This window comes from Lampris incognitus, chromosome 1 (genome assembly GCF_029633865.1).
Source record: "Lampris incognitus isolate fLamInc1 chromosome 1, fLamInc1.hap2, whole genome shotgun sequence".
Classification (NCBI taxonomy): Eukaryota; Metazoa; Chordata; class Actinopteri; order Lampriformes; family Lampridae; genus Lampris; species Lampris incognitus.
In genome coordinates, this window is record NC_079211.1 from 26,165,615 (window position 1) to 26,184,760 (window position 19,146).

General features: G+C 43.2%; 1 protein-coding gene across 1 annotated transcript in view; it reads left to right on the top strand.

The window, feature by feature from the left end:
• LOC130109834 (protein diaphanous homolog 1) overlaps positions 1-19,146 on the top strand; it is a 169,915-nt gene that overhangs the window by 139,718 nt on the left and 11,051 nt on the right. The window contains exons 18-26 of the mRNA XM_056276810.1: positions 6,389-6,484; positions 6,758-6,852; positions 7,488-7,589; positions 7,873-8,112; positions 8,815-8,944; positions 9,243-9,366; positions 9,529-9,694; positions 10,335-10,467; positions 15,221-15,310. Coding sequence (XP_056132785.1) covers positions 6,389-6,484; positions 6,758-6,852; positions 7,488-7,589; positions 7,873-8,112; positions 8,815-8,944; positions 9,243-9,366; positions 9,529-9,694; positions 10,335-10,467; positions 15,221-15,310 — 1,176 coding nt within the window. The remainder of the gene's footprint in view (positions 1-6,388; positions 6,485-6,757; positions 6,853-7,487; positions 7,590-7,872; positions 8,113-8,814; positions 8,945-9,242; positions 9,367-9,528; positions 9,695-10,334; positions 10,468-15,220; positions 15,311-19,146) is intronic.

Consider the following 19,146-nt stretch of genomic DNA (forward strand, 5'->3'; position numbering starts at 1 on the left):
CGCCTATATTTTGTTCTCTCCCAAACACACACACTTATACATACCACCACTCTTTTGTTGTCTCCCCCAAAATAACTCTCTCTCACACACCTTTTCCTCCCATATGCACAGCACTCTTTGTGCTTTTCCACCGTCGGGGGTTGGGGGGGCGAACTATGTATGTACGAATCTATAGCTTGGTGTGAAGGAGGTATAACGTATAGGCCAGTTTGTCTGTCCTTCGCAGTATACATGTGTGGCCAGTAGAGGGCACTGTGACTCCGCCATCACAGAGGTATTCACTGACGCTGAAACCACACTTTGTACCTACTGTAGTAACTGCATTTAGTTAAAAATCAGTATGTTCTCAATAGATCAACAGTGTATGACTAGTGAAGTTACACTGAAATGAATGATGATTTTCATCATGTGGTTTAAGAGGAAAAAGGAGAGGAGACAATTTTTCCTTGTCCATTCTTTAAAGTGTGGTCACACAAGTTTTTGATCTACAATTTATTTATAAAGGTTTTAAGAACAAAATGGGGCATTAGTTTGGAAGTTTAAGCTAGTTTTAATTGAAGGTGGTGATTGGAAGTTAAGTAAATGTCATGTTTGAGAGCTAGTTATATTTTCTGCACAAAGAAATATGCAAATTCACCTGCAATAGCCACAGTGTATGAGGGCACTTAATCAATTAATTGATTTTAACATTCTCACAAGGCTATCAAAAATAACCTGAGGTTTAGAATATTTATTCTCTATTTCTATTCCATTTAAAAAAAACTCATAGAAATTTCATAACGGTAATAACATGAGGTCTTTGTAGACTGAGATTTGGGAAGAGGAAGCAAATCACATCAAATGATTAAATGGTAACAGACAATGAACTTGAATCAAATTATCTAGAAAGTGTCGATACATTTTTGTAATGTATTTTCTTATTTATTTTTTGTTTTATGTGTTAAATGTCCAGTTCAGGTCAGTGGAGGGAATTTTAGCTGCAAGTACGCTGTTCATACACCAGGGGTGCGCAAGTGAGCAGGGTCTTAGCCCCTCCCTCTGGACGTCCCCCTACAAACTGGCCCTCCCACATCCTGCCTCTTCTCCCCCCTCCTCCATGCCCCACCCTACCATCTGGCCCTTTTCACACACACGCACGCACACACACGGCCAGGAATCCTTTCTCTCTGCTTCCTTTCAGTGGAAAAACAGGATGAAGGGGGCTCTTTCAGTCCTGCAGTTACCGTGGAAACCCCCTTATTCTTTTTCTGTCTCGTTCAATAACTTTGTCATACACACACGCACGCACACACACACACACACACACACACACACAGTAGCAGAATGTTGGACATTTAAAGTTTAAAGGGACTCAGGTTACAGCTGTCCTGTCTTCTATAGTTTTGGCCTTCTGTTTAGTTTAGACAAAGAACCCCATGCCCCCCTCCTTCCCTTCTTTCATTTGCCCCTTTCTCTCTCTCTTTTTTTTTTGTAACATATATTGAAGAGTTACTAAGGTAAATTTGATTTTTTTTAAAAGGAAAAAAAAGAAAATCAGAGGCATAGGACATCAAGTTTTCTCAAAAAGGTATTGAATTGTTTTGGCTGATGTCTAAAAGGGTTGTTAAAGTTTTGTTCTTAGTGTTACGCAAACCCCAGCCAAGACCCTTTTCTCTGCCCACCCCACAGCACAGACATGGAGGAGTCAGCATGTTGCAAATCCAAACTGTTCCAGTAAAGACAAACCCATCGCACTGGAATGTTGCTTGTGTGGGAAAAAAGTTAGTAAGAAGTTATATAAAGTTGAAGCGCGGCTGTTCGCCTGCCTCGCCACCAGAGGGCCTGTGAATTGCACACGCAGGGCAACCCAGACATACAATGGAGCCTGTCATCTGTAAGCTTTTAGTGTGTTAAAAATAAACCATTGCGTTTCACAGGCAGGGAGTGGTGATGAATAGGCCAAACGTAGAGAGAGGAAGAGAAAGCGAGAAGGATGAGTAGCTATGGTCTCTGGGAAAGGGTAAATAAATACTGTTAACTTTGAGTCCAAAATAAGGCTTATAGTGGTTGGGAAGAAACTGGTTGTTCTTTCTTTTATCCTGCCTCTCCTTTCTATTTCACTAGTTCTCTCATTCTGTCAGTCTTTGGCCTGGCTTTTATCCCCCGGCCTGGCGACCCATCACCTTCCACACCACACATTTTTTCCTTTTAAGGAGTGAGGGAGTAGAAGAGAAGGGAGATGGAGGGGGTGGGTGAGGGACACACTCAAGTCTGCTGACTGACAAACAGACTCCTCTTTGTACAGATGGATAAGAAGCAGACAGAAACACACACACACACACACACAGTTTGTTACATATTGACATACAGCTGCCGTTGGCACCTCATGATTTTTTCACCCTTCTATTTCTCCATTACCCCTGTCCATTATTTTTTGCTCTTTTTCCCCCCCTTTCCTCGTCGTGGCTTAATTAAAAACAGGAGTCATTGGAAATGGGAGATTTTTTTTTCTCAACACACACATACACTCTCTCTCTTTCACACACACTCATTTTTCATTTCTCAGTGCCAGGCAGCTGTTGGGGAGGCTGAAGGGGCCGGGGGAGGGGTGCCAGAAAGAAGAGATTGTGTGTGTGTGTGTGTGTGTGTGTGTGTGTGTGTGTGTGTGTGTGTGTGTGTGTGTGTGTCCAGAGAAGGGGCCGTCATTGTATTTTGGGATAGTAAAATATTTGTTGAAGCCATAAAACATGTAGATGGTAACATGTTGTTTCTGTGTGTGTGTGTGTGTGTGTGTGTGTGTGTGTGTGTGTGTGTGTGGCGCGCGCGCGCGTGCGCATGTACGTGCGCATGCGTGTATGTGTTGTCGCCGTCTGGCTGTATCTGTTCTGCATGTCATGCCTCCATCATCTGTTTTCCTCCCCAAAACTGACTCAGTGCAGTGTGAGCACAATGCTCCATACCGACACCAGGGGTGCCATAGGCTCATAAATGAACAGGCTGTGCATGTGGAAATCTGAGCGGCCATTTTACAATCTGCACACCAGACCCCATTTCATGAATCAGCCATGATGTCAACATAGCCAGGTCTGACTTGATTGGCTAGAGCACGGCCGGCACAGTAAATGTTATTAAAGCGCCCCCCTCCCCTTCCACACACACACACACGCACTGACCTACTGACATGATGCTGAGGTCATGTCCCAACCTAACTGGATTAAGTCACTCTTTGAGATAATATGACATCCAGATTAGTTAGACCTAGATCTTTACTGGGTTGTGTGTGTGTGTGTGTGTGTGTGTGTGTGTGTGTGTGTGTCCATGTGCGTGTGCTTCATTGTATGTAATTTTTTTATACATCCATCTTCTGCATCTCACTGTTATCTGTGATTTTTTTTTTTTTTTTGTTACTTTCAATCTCACCATTTTCACTCATGTTCATCTAGACTAGTTAAGATGTCCTTTTGTGTCAGTTGCCTATGTTGTCTATTTGAAGATATTGGTCATTTCCTTTGTGCTTCCTCATAGAATCTCAGCTGTCATTTGGAGAATGTGTTGTTTGTGTTCCTGTATGTGTCTATGTATGTGTTTCCTCTCAGATTCCCTGACGGATGTTCTTCCCTGTGTGTGTGTGTGTGTGTGTGTGTGTGTGTGTGTGTGTGTGTGTGTGTGTGTGTGTGTGTGTGTGTTTTGTCACAGTGGATTTCCTGCTTTGGTTTCCGGCTCTCAGCAGGGACTAGGGACATAGTGCTACATGCATAAAATGGGTGTTTATGATCCACAACACTGATAGGCTCAGCTCACGTTACATACTGATGAAACATATAATTTCTAGCGGCTAAACACGCGCTAGAGAACATAAAGTTTCTAAGGTGAATAAATCAAAAGATCCGAGGGAAGCTACTTTCAGAGAGAAAGACATGGGTTCAAAGAAAATGATGGGCTGATACCAAGAGAAACCATGGTGCTCAGTAAGTCAAATGTCAGCTCATTGACTGACTGGCTGACAGACTGTGTTTTTGTGTTTGTTTTTTATATTTCCAGCGTATGTATGTTGACTAACTGAACTACTGAGTGGAGAGATGAGGGGCTTGTTAAGCAGCCCCAGCTTGTTATCATGCTGGTCAACGAGTGGCCTCTTGTACAAAGCACAGCTTTACAGGACAGATGGATGGCTGGATGGGTGGACAAACGAATGGATGGCTGGTTGTTGTGCGCCTCAGACTGTGTCTGTCTGGACAATTACATGTAGTGTTCTAGTATGTAAATAGGACCAGGACGGAGAGTGAGCAGGATTGCTAGCATATGCCTTGGTAATCTGATATAGTAGTTCAGTCCAATTTAGAAACTTGGGTTCAAGTAAGGATGGAATATTGTGTAAAAATAAGGTAATGGATTCACTGAGGAGTATGATAAAACACAAGGTCATCATGCCAAACAGAGAGCCGAGTATCATCAGTGTTTGTAAAATATGGGTGAGAGAACATTAAACAGGTTTTGTATTGGCTATGGATTACAATAAAATGCTGCCATCAGTGCTGCCTGTGGTTTTTTTTTTTTTTTTTACTTTCCATGGTACATGGTTTTTTTTTTTTTTGGATTCCCCATCCCTTTTTTTTCTCCCCAATTGTACCCAGCCAGTCACCCAATTTTTCCGAGCTGTCCCAGTCACTGCTCCGCCCCCTCTGCCGATCCAGGGAGGGCTGGAGACTACCACATGCCTCCTCCGATACATGTGGAGTCACCAGCCATTTATTTCACCTGACAGTGAGGGGTTTTGCCAGGGGGACGTAGTGCATGGAAGGATCTCGCTATTCCCCCCAATTCCCCCTCCGCCCCGAACAGACATCCCGACGACCAGAGGAGACGCCTAGAGCAGCGACCAGGACACATACCCACATCCAGCTTCCCACCTGCAGACACAGCCAATTATGTCTGCAGGGATGCCTGTACCAAGCCAAAGGTAACACGGGGATTCGAATCAGCGATCCCCGTGTTGGTAGGCAGCGGAGTAGACCACCACACTACCCAGTGCCCGCTACAAATGTATTTAACAAATTAGCATAGCTTCTCAGAATACTGTCTCAAATCCAGTTTTGAAACCAATGAAAATATTTTATTAGAAAACTGTTACAAAGGCTGAGTATACACACATTAATTTGGTTTTCATAATAATACAGAGGTCTATTAATACATGTATGTAATACCATATACATAAGTTGCATGTTGTCCTCTAGGTTCTTGTCATGGTAGGTGTGATATCGGTGTCAGGTGACTTTTGTCTCAATGCATACACTTTGGCCAATGTCAGCACAACACGTCTTATATGAGGTCATTAACAACCATTGTGAACAGGTGGGCTATGACAAGTAATGGAAGTATTATTTGCTGTGTGTGTGTGCATGTGTGCGTGCATGCATGTGGATGTGTGTATGCGAAGATAGGGAAAGAAAAGGAGCAAAAGAACACATGCAGACATGCAGTAATGGCAGACCGGCTCTCATGCAGACATACCATGATTCTTGCTTCCTGTCCAGTCAAGTTCTATTAAAAAAAAGAGGAAGAACAGTCAATAGAGATGCAAACAATAAAACCCCGCAGAGAGACTGGAGGAGAGTAGGTGGAGGGGAGAAATGGACAAAATCCAGAACTACATATTTTACTGTTGGCAATTGTTGGCCACAAGACAGTGGGAAATGACTGAAACACAAGTGTAGAGAAAATGTCTTTCAGAACTCTGATGACCTTAAATCTAACATTCCTTTGGGCTATTCTGTGTTTAAGCTCATATGCCAGTGTGTCCATCACATATAGTCTTAGTCACATGTATATACATGTACAGTCACAATCCTGACCTTGTCAGAACAATTCAATGTGAGGCGTTTCCTCCATGTCTTTTTTTGGTTGTGTGTCCTTGTGTTTTGCATCTGTGTACATGTAACCTCAACACTAAGTGTCAATTGCCTCTCAGCTACCAAATGTCCAACCATATCTACCACCTATATGAAGCAGCTCTCCACATTAATGTTAGAGCCATTTCATTGCAGGCTCACTTTGCTCCTTAGGCTACTGGTACTGCAGTCCCAACACCTCAATGACTCCACACAGCTTGGGGGAGAGAGGAAATGCAAAGGCCATTGCTGAGTCTGTCAGTCTCTATAACCATCTCTCTAGCACTCCCTCCATCCCTCCAGTCCATTTCTCTATTCTCTATCCCTCTCTATCACTGCCCAACCCTTTGCCCCTCATCCTTTTGTCCAGCTGTACTTCCATCTGCATCCAGCTGCCATTGCCTCACACATTTAACAGCATTAACTCAGAGTTATCCAAAAGCATTGTCATTAACAGAATTCTCTTCTTTCCCCCCACTATCCTTCTATATTGCTCTCTCTCTCTCTTTCCTGCTCTCCAGCCAAGAAGGAGCAGGAAGGAGGGGAGGAGAAGAAACAGGGACAGAAGAGGGTGAAGGAGCTGAAGGTGCTAGACTCCAAGTCTTCTCAGAACCTCTGTAAGTCCACAAGCAAACTTTCATAACGCTCTTTTTCAGTGTTGGCTATCCTCCAGCATCAATTTTACTGATTTAGTCTGCAATGAGGTATCTAATTTCCGACAACCTTTATCAGTGACACAGCAGCAATAAAGCACATTCCTTGTTCTATAAAAGGTACTAATTGGATGTTAATTGTAACTGTTTGCTCTAGTTTTGTGCGTCTGCGCACACACACTTGTGTGTGCATGCACCATGTTCATGTATGCAGATTTGTTTTTTTGCATATTGCAGCCATTTTTCTGGGTTCGTTCCGCCTGCCCTATGAGGAGATCAAGAATGTCATCCTGGAGATCAACGAGAAAGTCCTCACAGAGTCCATGGTGCAGGTACAGCACTCAGAGCTGCTTTTGCCCCAGCATCTCTCTCTCTCTCTCTCTCTCTCTCTCTCTCTCTCTCTCTCTCTCTCTCTCTCTCTCTCTCTCTCTCTCTCTCTCTCTCTCTCTCTCTCTCTCTCTGTGTGTTCCTGTGCATTAGACATGATAGAAATAATAGATATTTTATGAACACATTTTTTCCATAGTTCACTGACAGAATATCGAGTATGTGCATTACTAACTCTTTTTAGTATACAAAAGTATGCCTACGTGTATGGTCAGCAGGGCAGTGTAGCAAGCAGGGTAACCATCTTCTAACTACAAGGCCCAGGTTTCGTTCTCCAAAGCGGTAAGGATAAACCCGGCTAAGTCTCTTGAACGAGATGCTAAATTCCTAAAAGCTCCAGAGGCATCTGTTCAGCTAACCCCCAACCACTTAATGGGAGGTGAAAGGGATTCATTTCCTCCTTTGGGACCAGTACAGCATCTCAGGAGAACATGTAGCCCTTGCTGGCAGATGAAACCCTCTCTCCTTTCCATGGAGACTATCTTAGCAGTTCAACATTCCATGAAGTATATCGGCACCCGCATGTCAAGCACATGGTCACATACCATCATTCACTTGAGCTGCTGTCATTGTCATACAGAACCTGTTCAAGCAGCTACCAGAAGACGAGAAACTGAGCATCCTGGGAGAGATGAAGGACACATATGACGATTTGGCTGAGGCTGAACAGTTTGGAGTAGTGGTGAGGGAGCAGTAAAAAATGTACACACACAACATGTAGTTATTTAGCGTATTGAACAATTTCCCAGCTGATTTTAAAACGTTTACCTAAAAAACCTAAGAGAAAATCTGCCTTGGGTGGGAAAATTATATATATATGGATAGATAGTAATGAGATGTATTAAACCGTGACTAATGTATTGGAGACAGAAAATTATCACAAACACTGAAGGCTTGCTACCAAGGAGTGTACCAAGAAAAACATGTCAACCCACACTACGCCACCCTTTTCTTCCTCTTTCTAGATGTCCACTGTGAAGTGTCTAAAACTACGGCTCCAGGCCATTCTCTTCAAGCTGCAGTTTGAGGAGCAACTGAACAACGTGAAGCCAGATGTGGTATCTGTGGCAGCAGCCTGCGAGGAGGTGAGGAAGAGCCAGGCCTTCGCCAAGCTGCTGGAGCTCATCCTGCTAGTTGGCAACTTCATGAATGCCGGCTCCCGTAATGCCAAGGCCTTTGGCTTCACCATATCATACCTTTGCAAGGTAAAACACAGTGTTGGCACATACGTATAGAGGAACAACATAACCACACTGACAGAGCCTATGGATTCAACCATGTCACAGCTCTGCACACATACAAAAACTATACACAATGCCAGCATTATGCCATTTGTAAGGTCCGATAAGTCTACATATAATGTATATAACATGCTAAAAGAAAAGTTCCTCAGCTTCTCTGTCTTGCACAAAATTATCATTATATAGCATTATATTATGTCTGTGATATAACACATTATATGTATGTATTGGAAAATATTAGTGTGAATGTTTCTGTCATGTTGAGGCCCTCAGTCTTACCATCTTTTATGGGTGCAAGGACATGTATTGGAATCTTAACATGAATACTAGGTGGAGTTGGATACTTGAATGTTGACTAGCCAAAAGCCAAGACCTTTGGCTTTACCAAAATCATTCCTCTGTAAGATGATATATATGATTATAAGGTCAAACATAGAAAATTGCAAGACGGCCTGTGTAAGTAATTCTGGTACCTTAACTATGCTCTTTTAGCAAAGTGTAATGGAAAATAGCACACACAGGAAATTACATGAATGCTGGTTGGTTTGCACAACACCAAAGCCCTCAATCTTACTTACATACCCACTCGCACTCACTATTAAAATGTCTATAGGTCACTGTAGTTTTTGCCCTTTCTTCCCTAAAAATGGCCCTCTGTCCAATAAGCTTCGTGACACCAAGTCAGCTGACCAGAAGCAGACGCTGCTCCACTTCTTGGCTGACATGTGTCAGGAGCAGTATCCTGATGTCATGAGCTTCCCTGATGAGCTCCTCCACGTGGAGAAAGCCAGCAGAGGTACATGAAATATCAAAATCTTGTCACTACGGTTTGTGAACATTAAAGTTTGATCCTAACATCCACACAATGCTGTTTTGTATGATTGTTTTCTTTTTTTATAGCCTCTATCCTTTCTTACACATTATAAATGATGAATTATTGAACAGCTTGTAGTTTTTATCATTAATTTTACATGAAGCTGCATGTTCAGTGTAAACAATGGAAAAAGAAGTAATCCTTACTATCTAATTAACCCTGAGGAATAACCATTTGATAAGGTCTAGACAATTAGGTTATTTCCTGTGTTCCCCTGCAGTATCAGCTGAAACACTTCAGAAGAGCCTAGATCAGATGAATCGACAGATCAAGAACCTGGAGAAAGATCTCAAAACATTCCCTCCTCCGCAGAGTGACAGGGACCTATTTGTGGAGAAGATGTCCATATCCTTTTTTCACTAATTTATGCATTACAAAACAGAGCCTCTCTTTTAACAAAGGGTCTTATGTGGTTTAAAAATGCAGTGGTTAATTTTGACCATTTCTCTCACACTCCTTGTAGAGAGAGATTGCATTATTGTGTCTTCCTTGACCCTGAATTCTCACATTTTTGTGGGCAGTGCCCATGAGCAGTATGAGAAGCTGGATATGATGTACAAGAATATGGAGAAGCAGTACATTGACCTGGGAGAATACCTTGTTTTTGACCCCAAGAAGATCTCTGTAGAGGAGTTCTTTGGAGACCTCAACACCTTCAAGAACATGTTTCAGGTCTGTGTTCTTGTGCATGTGTATACCTGTTCTCTCGGCACACACTCACACACACTCTCACATGCACACAATTGAGAAGCAGAGAGAAAGCAAAGTTGATGAGAGGAGAGTCAGTGAGGTACTAGCGTGAAATAAAAACTAGAAATGGAGAGGGCATTGCACTTGTCCATATTGACAAAATATGGAGTGTAGATATGAGATGTGTTTACAAATCAACTAAAAGTGTGTTTATAGGGGGAGCAGCCCTTCAGGGCAGCATTCTCTGCCAGCTAACATGACTAACTGCCTTCCACTGATGGCTTTTGAAGTGCATGTGTACATGCACACACACACATGTTCAACCCATCCTTCATGCATCTTTCTATTGTTGGTTTCATCTGTTGATTCTATGCTCATGTTTGCTGCTGATAATTAACTGACAGTGACTTTTAAAGCCAAGGACTGCATCCGAAATGGGTCTTTAATGACACCATAAAGACAGTACTTTTCCTTGCTTTGTATTAATACATTCTCTAAATTAATCTACTTAAATTTACTTGAATAAGTACACAAGCACATTCTGATGTTCTTTCCTCTCTCTCTCTCTCTATCTCTCTCTCTCACGCTTTCTCTCTTTTTATCTATCTATCCATCCATCCAGCAAGCGGTGAAGGAGAACCAGAAGCGGAGGGAGTCAGAGGAGAAGATCAAGCGGGCCAAGTTGGCCAGAGAGAAAGCTGAGAAAGAGAAGGAGGAAAAAATGAAGAGGAGCCAGCTCCTTGACATCAACGCAGGTCACACTGGCTGCATGATGTGTGTGTGCATGTGCATGTATGTGTGTGTGTGTGTGTGGGTGTGTGCGCACGCACGTGCACGCATATATGTGCCTGCTTACGCACATGTATTTGATATATACATATATACACACACACATTCTACGTTCTACTCCTTTTAATTTGTATTTCTCTCAGATGCCAGTTGGGGGCAGTCAAAGCCCATACTTCTACAGGAAGTCTGTGTGTGTGTGTGTGTGTGTGTGTGTGTGTGTGTGTGTGTGTGGAGTCTACATGTGTGGAAAAAGAATGAGCTGTCTCCCCTAGCAAACCGAAGATAATCCAATGCTGATGACCACTGTTTCGGGGCAGGAATATAACAAAGAAGTCACAGAGAGAGAAAAGGAGGATACAGAGGAGCAGCCCAATCCCTTCTTTTCACTCCGCTTGCTGATGGGGGATTTGCCTCTGTAAAAGAGGACAGAAAGGAATCCTAAATCTCTTCATCACCAAGAACATGTTTCCACTCTTCTGTGAGATGCATTTTCAATTTAGAAAGGCTTGAAAAGCAACATATCATGTTTTTAACACACGTTTTGAACACAAAGTAACACACTCGAATCTAGCCTTGCACACAGACACATTAATACATTTAGATACAGACTTTTTTCTCCCTCTCTCAGCCTGTGACCTAGTTTCAATACATTCCTTTGCTTTTTGGCTCCAATTGGGCTCTCCTGAGGCTCCATAGTTCCACAGTCATCAGAATTCCTGTCCACTACAGCTCCAGTGCAGAGTGTGTGTGTGTGTGTGTGCGTGTGTGCGTGTGCCTGAGTACTTGTGATTTTTGTGTGCCTTTTCCCCGTTCTATGTACTTGCATCACAAAAGTTATCCATACACAAGTGTTTTTATATACTTTTTTTTTATTCATAAAAACTCATCCTGGCTTTTGTCCTAGTGCTCCATGTTCCAGTCCTTTCCCTCCTGTCTTTTTCACTTTGGTTCCATCATTTTGTTCCTTCATTCTTCCCCCTCTTTCTCTTCCAGCATCTGCCGTTCATTTAAAGGACTCTTAAAGACAAACAGACCTCACTGAGGCCCCAGTGGGAATACTGTTAGGTCAGTTAGTTGCAGTATGGAATATTATTTGGCCCATCTCTGTAGTGAGTATAGTGTGAGGTTGTCAAATTCTATGGTCAGCCACTAAAGGCATGTACAAGGGGAACATGATAATCCTCAAAGCCCAGTGAGTGTGAGTGTGTGTGTGTGTGTGTGTGTGTGTGTGTGTCTGTCTGTCTGTCTGTCTGTCTGTCTGTCTGTCTGTCTGTCTGTCTGTCTGTCTGTCTGTCTGTGTGTGAGAGAGAGCGAGAGAGAGCGAGAGAGAGTGAAAGAGCATATGTGCACATGTTTGTATTGGAGGGGTTTAGATCATTTACACACAGGTGGCATATTTGACTGCCCTCATATTCCACACACCCATATTTAAATACTCCCATACACACGCGCGTGCGCACACACACACACACACACATACACAAACTGTCTTTGTCCTGTATGTGGTTACCAACTTTAGGACTGGGATGGGTATCAAATAATGGATGTGTTTAGTCACTCTTCTTTCACACGCTCTTCCTTTCAGTGTTTACTTTTTCTCACACAAACACTAGCTCTTGCACGCATGCACACACACACACACACACACGTGCATGTGCATACTCTGAGTTTGCTGAACCCTGCAAGGTCAGTTGGTGTTTGCAGTGTTTGGCCTTGCTATTTCCATGTTAATCTCGCTCTCTCTCACTCTCTCTGACTTACTCGCTCACTCACACACTCACACACACACACACACACAAATGGAGCCTTAGTTTGGATATGTCCTAAGCATGTGAGGGCCAGAACTATGAACAGTGTCTTCTTTTAAACTAGTTTGATCTTTTGCATCTTAGCTAATGAGCTAGCAGAACCAGCTCTACTTGCAGTACATTTTCAGGCTAGGTTAGGATTATAGGCTATCACCAAGTATGGATTGTTGTGACACTAGGCTGGCTGCCATCCTCCTTTCTATTTCCATAACCCCACTTTCACATCTTTCAATGTCTGTCCTGTGAAGGAGATTTTTGCCCTGATTTGATCTAACAAATACCTTGTGCTGGTCAATGACACGTCCATCCTTTTCTGGTCACACAGTCACATCCAAGACATGTAACACACTCCTCGGAAATAGACTGTTCCGTATCTTTACAGCTAGGTGTCAGTAGAGTCGACAAAAGAGGGTGTGTGTGTGTGTGTGTGTGTGTGTGTGTGTGTGTGTGTGTGTGTGTGTGCGTGCGTGCGTGCTACAGTGTGCATCTGTGTGTGTGCTTGAGGTCCACGCCCCCATCCCTGCATGTCTGGGAACAGCCACTAGTAGCGCTGTGACTCTACATTTGGAGCAAGTCTACTCATGAGTGTGTGGTGTGGGGGAAGGGAGCGGCAAACTGGAGTAGGGCAACAGATGTCTCCTATGGGGATTTAACTGTGTTGTCTTCACCTAAAGGAGAGGAGAGGAGAGGAGAAAGGGTCGGCCTGAGAGGGGGATAAGCATGGTTGGCCTGTTGTCTCACTTTAGGAGGACTGTGACAGACAGAAAACAATAAAGACACACTTTAGGCAATAGAAATCCCAGCTGTCTCTAACCTCAGTGTCTGTCTCTGATACACTCTTTGTCTCTCCCCCCCCCCCTCTCTCTCTTGCTCTCTGTCTTTGTGTTTCATGTGTTGGCTGCCTACCTGTTCCTGTTCATCTCCCCTTTCCTGCTGTGATTTTCCATCCATCAATACACCGTCTCACTGTGTGAATAGCAAGTAGGGGCGCTCTTGCTCCATGCAAGATTTTGTGCTGTGTATTGGCTTGTTATGTGTGTCAGGCAGCATGTGTGAGGCTTGGTAGATTGGATCTAAAGAGGCATCTTTAAGAGATGAAGGCCTAATACTATTACACTAATTAATCTGTCTTATGTTCTTGCTTCTTTGCTTTGTTTTTGTATGTGTGTGTGTGTGTGTGTGTATTGTGCCTGCCATACCATATCAACCTAATATATTTAATGACTTTGACAAGCATCACCTACTTGTTTAATGATTGTTCGTTAGTGGCCCGTAGTATTATGAACCAGTTGAATATTGCAAAGCCTGGATGTAGAAATCATGTGAGCCCACAAGACCAGAGGACCACTAACATGTGATTGGCTTCAACAAGTTGTTTACTGCTTTGATAAATTTACCCATTCTATAGCCTTTTGCTTATACTTAACAAGCTATAGTGTGTAAAGTTTCACTGTATGACAGACAACAAGTGTGTTTGTTCATAGTGCCTGAAGCTACCCATACTCACTGTTCAAAACAGTGTTACGTTCTGCTAATGCTATGCTAATTCTTATGCTATACAGTACTTTGACGTTAAGTCATGGTCTCTGTGTGAAAGTAGTTTTTGGTCATCTGTTCACTGAGTCAACAAGTGCATATTATATACAAGTCACAAGTCACCATTTGGCCCCGCTACTGCTTGCAGTACATATTGTCACAAATAGGTCTCTCTAGTGGTTTAAGACAACCATATGACAAGTGTGAGTACTGAGTGTAAATGTGCCAAATGTATTTCCCGTCATGGAGATAAAGTCTCCATCATTCTGTTTGTGCAGTTCTCCGGCTTGGCCGTTGAGTGGTGTGTGCGAGCTGGGCAGCACTTGTGCCTGTTTTGTGTGGGTAGGGGAGAGACTTTCTCTGATGTGACAGGCGAGACCACTAGCCATCTGCCATGAGGCTTACTGCAGGATTAGATGTAGGTTGTGTGCACACGTGTGTGTGTGTGTGTGTGTGTGTGTGTGTGTGTGTGTGTGTGTGTGTGTGTGTGTGTGTGTGTGTGTGTGTGTGTGTGTGTGTGTGTGTAAGAGAGAGTGAATCAGTGTGTGTGTGTGTGTGTTTGTGTGTGTATTCAGGGACGAGGGAGGTGAAGACATAAACCTTTAACCCCCCCCCCGTCCCCGACTCCTTCTTTTCAGACCCCACCCCCTTTCAGGATCAAAGTAGAAATAATTGCAACCATCTGCCTGAATGTTGTGCCACTAAATCCCCTTACACAGAACAATCACATCAACACACACACACTTAGATACAGTAGTGTTACCGCTGTGTTACTAACTTTGGCGCCCCTCGCATTGCTTTAAGACCACCAGACACTGTGTGGAGGATATAGACATAAACAGACAGACTTTATGCCTACGTAGATAAACTGTATTGTGTTTCTTTGCAGTGCCATGGGGGAAGTTTTATTATGTTTGTGTGTGGTGTTGGTGTGTCTTCTCTGTAAGGGTGTATTTGGGTCTCATGGAAGTTGTCTTGCTTAAAGTGCATGTGTGTTAGCCCTGCAGTGGTGACAGGGGTGGAGTGGGTCATTGCCTAACTAGGTTAACATAGCGGACACTACTGTGGTCATGTGACTGATTTCTACCGTGTGCGTGTGTGATAGAGGAAAACATAGTGACAAAAAGGGGGTGCAGCAATGCCACCAATCAATCCCCCTCCTGTTGTTAGGTAAGGAAATTATGGATGTATAACTGTGTCATTGATTTGTACACACATTATGTCATGCTGTGTGTGTGTGACGTGTGTTTATGCTTTTGTGTGTCTGTCTTTCTGTCCGTTGTGAATTCGCCTGCACATAAGTGTTTTTTTTTGTTATGCTGATTTTAATAAAAATGTTATGTGTATATATAATTTTTTTTTTGTACATCTACAGAAGGTGATGAAACTGGTATCATGGATGGCCTCTTGGAGGCGCTGCAGTCTGGTGCTGCCTTCAGGAGGAAGAAAGGACCACGGCAAGCAGGTAGGCCCACAGCTGGAGCAGTTAACCTTCATGCAACACGCAAACCTCTGTGTGTCATGCCCTCATTATACTCCCACCAAAGATTTAAATGTGCATTTGATGGTATGCAGACTGTACTGAAGTACATATCACATGCACGCACACATAAACACACACCTCTCTCGCTGTTTCAGGACATAAACAACAGATTTGTTTGTTTTTTCTACTGTTGTGTAGCTCAGGGGATGATGAATGTGGCACAACTTTGGCCACAGGGAGGAAAGCCAGTTCCTGCATTGTGCAGCACAACAAGAAAAGAACAAGGAGGGTGGAAAAGGGGCAGTGAGATACCTGAGAAATATAAAAAGAGATGAGCAACTGAGTGGCAGCAGGATAGTGCTGAATGATGTGATGTGAAGAAGTGAAGGGCACTTCGAATTCACCTGTCAATATTTTAGAACTGCAGAGATGGTCATTTAAAAAAATAAATCAAAAATAAATAAAATAAAAATAATAAAATGAAAATAAAATAAAAAAAATAAAAAGTTTTTGTAAGAAGGGCTATAAATGACTCAAAACTAATAATTACTCAACTTGACTTTTATTTTTTTTATTTTTTTTTTTGGTTTGCCATTGGAATCTTTTTTCCATGCAGTTTGATCCAGATGCTTTGTGTTAAGCTGCCTTCAGAAACAGCCCAGGTTATTCCATGTCACTTTTTTTTTATGAAGTCCATGCTGCTAAAATGCTTGTCTTATAATCTTGAGCTCAGTGGAGGCTCAGCCTCTTGTAAATTTTCCATTAGATGTTGTTAGAAAAAAACAGAACCACATTTTTATGGTGTTGAATTAGCCGTCAAACTCTTGAGTCCTCCCATGCTCAGTTTGTTTTTGTGTCTTTTCAGTAAAGATGTACTGTGCATCCTCAGACTGTATTGATTTTGACTAGCCGTTGTTCACGCTGCAGGACCCATAGAGATAGACCCATAGTGATAGACCCATAATTTGGTTAGCTGCTTAACACTGTTGCCCTGGCCCATTGCCGGATCCAGTTACACTCACTTACTGGAGACATCAGTGTTTCTCTCTCCTTTGTGCTCATGTGTACTGCATTTAGTGGATAACATATCCTGCTGAGTTCACACACATGATAGAGACTACGGAGGCAGACATGTTGCTTTAGCAGTGCCATGTAACCTGATCCCCTGTGCGGGGAAATGTGTGCAAAGTCTGTTAACACAGAGAGAGAGACAGAGAGAGACAGAGACAGAGAGAGAGACAGAGTGTTTATATGTGTTTGTGTGCATTAATGTGTGTGTCTTGTTTGCATTCACATAAGAAGGACGGGGTATTGTGTGTGTGTGTGTGTGTGTGTGTGTGTGTGTGTGTGTGTGTGTGTGTGTGTGTGTGTGTGTGTGTGTGTGTGTGTAACCCAATCCCAGCCTCAATAGAAGCCAGATGTGGAGCACTGCTTCAGAGTAGATATTTGGAATAGCTCACTGCCAGAAGGGAGAGCGCACTACTTTCTTTCTCTCTTGCGTTCTTTGTCTTGCTTACTGTTCCTTTCTTTTTCGCTTTTTCTGTCTGTCTTCTCTTTATGATTTACTTGATTGCTTTCCTTTTTTTTATTGATCCACTCTTTCATCTCCATAATTCCTCTCTCTTGCCCCTCCTTTTCCTAAACCCCAGTGTGTTAGCCAGCAGTGTTGTAAGCAGTAAAACGAGGGTCAGCAAGGAGGTGTGACTTGGGTCAGGGCTCAAAGCCACGCTTTTGCGTTTCCTGTGGACAGTTGAAACTCCTCGCCACCACACGGCCGCTAAACTGGCAGAGACACTGCCGAAGAGGAAGGTGAGGGAGGGAATAAGAAAAGATGAGTTTGAGAGTGTGTGTGGGGCCCACTTCAGGGTTTAGTCCTCTCTCTCCCCCGCCCTGACAACTGCTACACTACCTCACACTCCCAACAGGAAGTGCCCGGGAATGTTGTTTGCAAGTATCCTACACTTCTCAGTGGTAGGAAAGAGAGGGGAAAATATAAATGGCTGTATGGATCACATCTCCCACTTCCTGCCTCCTCCCTCCCTACCTCACTCTCTCGCCTATGTTATTGCCTTTGCCCTAGTTGAGGGTTTTCCATGTGTAATGTGCAGAGTGTGAAGCTTTGCTGTGGTCTTTTTTGGCCGTCTCAAGTTTTTTTTTGGAACTTTTGTGTTCTGCAGTAATTTTCCAAGACTGCTGTTTTGCAGTTACCTATGTGGCTCCTTATAGCTGTGTAGGCCCCCTAACACCCGAACTCGTTCAATAGAAGTGTATCATCGTGTATGTGTGCGTTTGTTTGAGTGTGTGGTTGAGTCAGAGGTTCTATTTTAGCTGAGGAGAAGGAGGCACATCCTGACTCAACTGATATGTATTTGGCAGTGCATAGGAAGCTTCCATCACCAGGCTACAAACACCTCCACTATGTGCATGAACGGATTGTATTTTCAGTAAAATGTCCATGTAATACAATACACGTTTGCAGAAAGTGCAGCATGCCAGAGTGGTGTAAAATCCGGTAAGCTTGAAAAAAATATAAGGGATGGCCATTCATTTATTTTTCTATCTTGTCCTGTCTTAAGTTCAGTTTCAAGATTGTTTAGTTGTCTAGCAAGACAAAATGTGTGCCCACTACCTATTTAAATGACCTCCTTCCTCACACAGAGCAGTATTACTAAATGTGATTTGAGTCTGCTTCCACTAGTGTGAAGATCAAACAAAGCAATAGATGTTAGTTTGAAACTGAGCAAAAGCATTAAAACACTGACAGCAAAGTGAGTTCCCAGTTAAGTTTATTTTCCAATTTGCATTCTTCATTGTTGTTCCTGGATTCTGTGCCCCCATCCATAGGGTTAGTGGTTCTGTCAGGAAGGGCATCCGATGTAAAATTTTGCCATATCAGTATGCGGATTGACAAGACCATACCAGATCGGTCAAGGCCTGAGTTAGCAACGGCCGCCATTGGTGCTGTGCCCTCACAGGGTACCGATGGAAACTATAAAATCTGCTGTGGTGACCCCTGAAAAATGGAACAAGCAAGAAGAAGAATAAGAAGGTTGTTTCTGGATTATCATCACTGTGAAAGGACATTCCGAAGGGAAAGCTCAATTTTTTGGTAGCGGTATCCTGGTGTGTCCTATGTAGCAGGTTTCAAATGTTCACTTGTCTCTTTACATTAGCTTTTTTTAGTTATGTGAACTTTCAAACAGCCAAAATCTATTAAGCCAAGGGCCAAAGTTTTGTTGGATTAGTTTATGCAAGATATTAGGGCAGTATTAAATTGTTAATCAAACAGTTTGTATCTGATTGAGCAGTGAGCTCAATAAAAAGCTGAACCTCCACCTGTTTGGAAGTATAGAAATTCTAGGGGGGAAATTAGCATCGTTGGTGAGCGCACATTTCATTATCCATGTCAGACATAGCGAGTCATCCAACCATTATCCAAGCCGCCTATCCCAATCAGGGTCGCGGGGATGCTGGAGCCTATCAGCAGTCATTGGGCAGCAGGTGGGGAGACACCCTGGACAGGCCGCCAGGCCATCACAGGGCCAACAAACACATTCACACCTAGGCACAATTTAGTATGGCCGATTCCTCTGATCTACATGTCTTGGGACTGTGGGAGGAAACCGGAGCACCCAGAGGAAACCCACACAGACACAGGAAGAACATTCAAACTCCACACAGAGGATGATCCAGGACAACCCCCAAGGTTGGACTACCCCGGGGCTCAAACCAAGAACCTTCTTGCTGTGGGGTGACCATGCTAATCACTGTGCCAGTGTGCCGCCAGACATAGCGAGTCATTGTAAAGGAAATCCTGT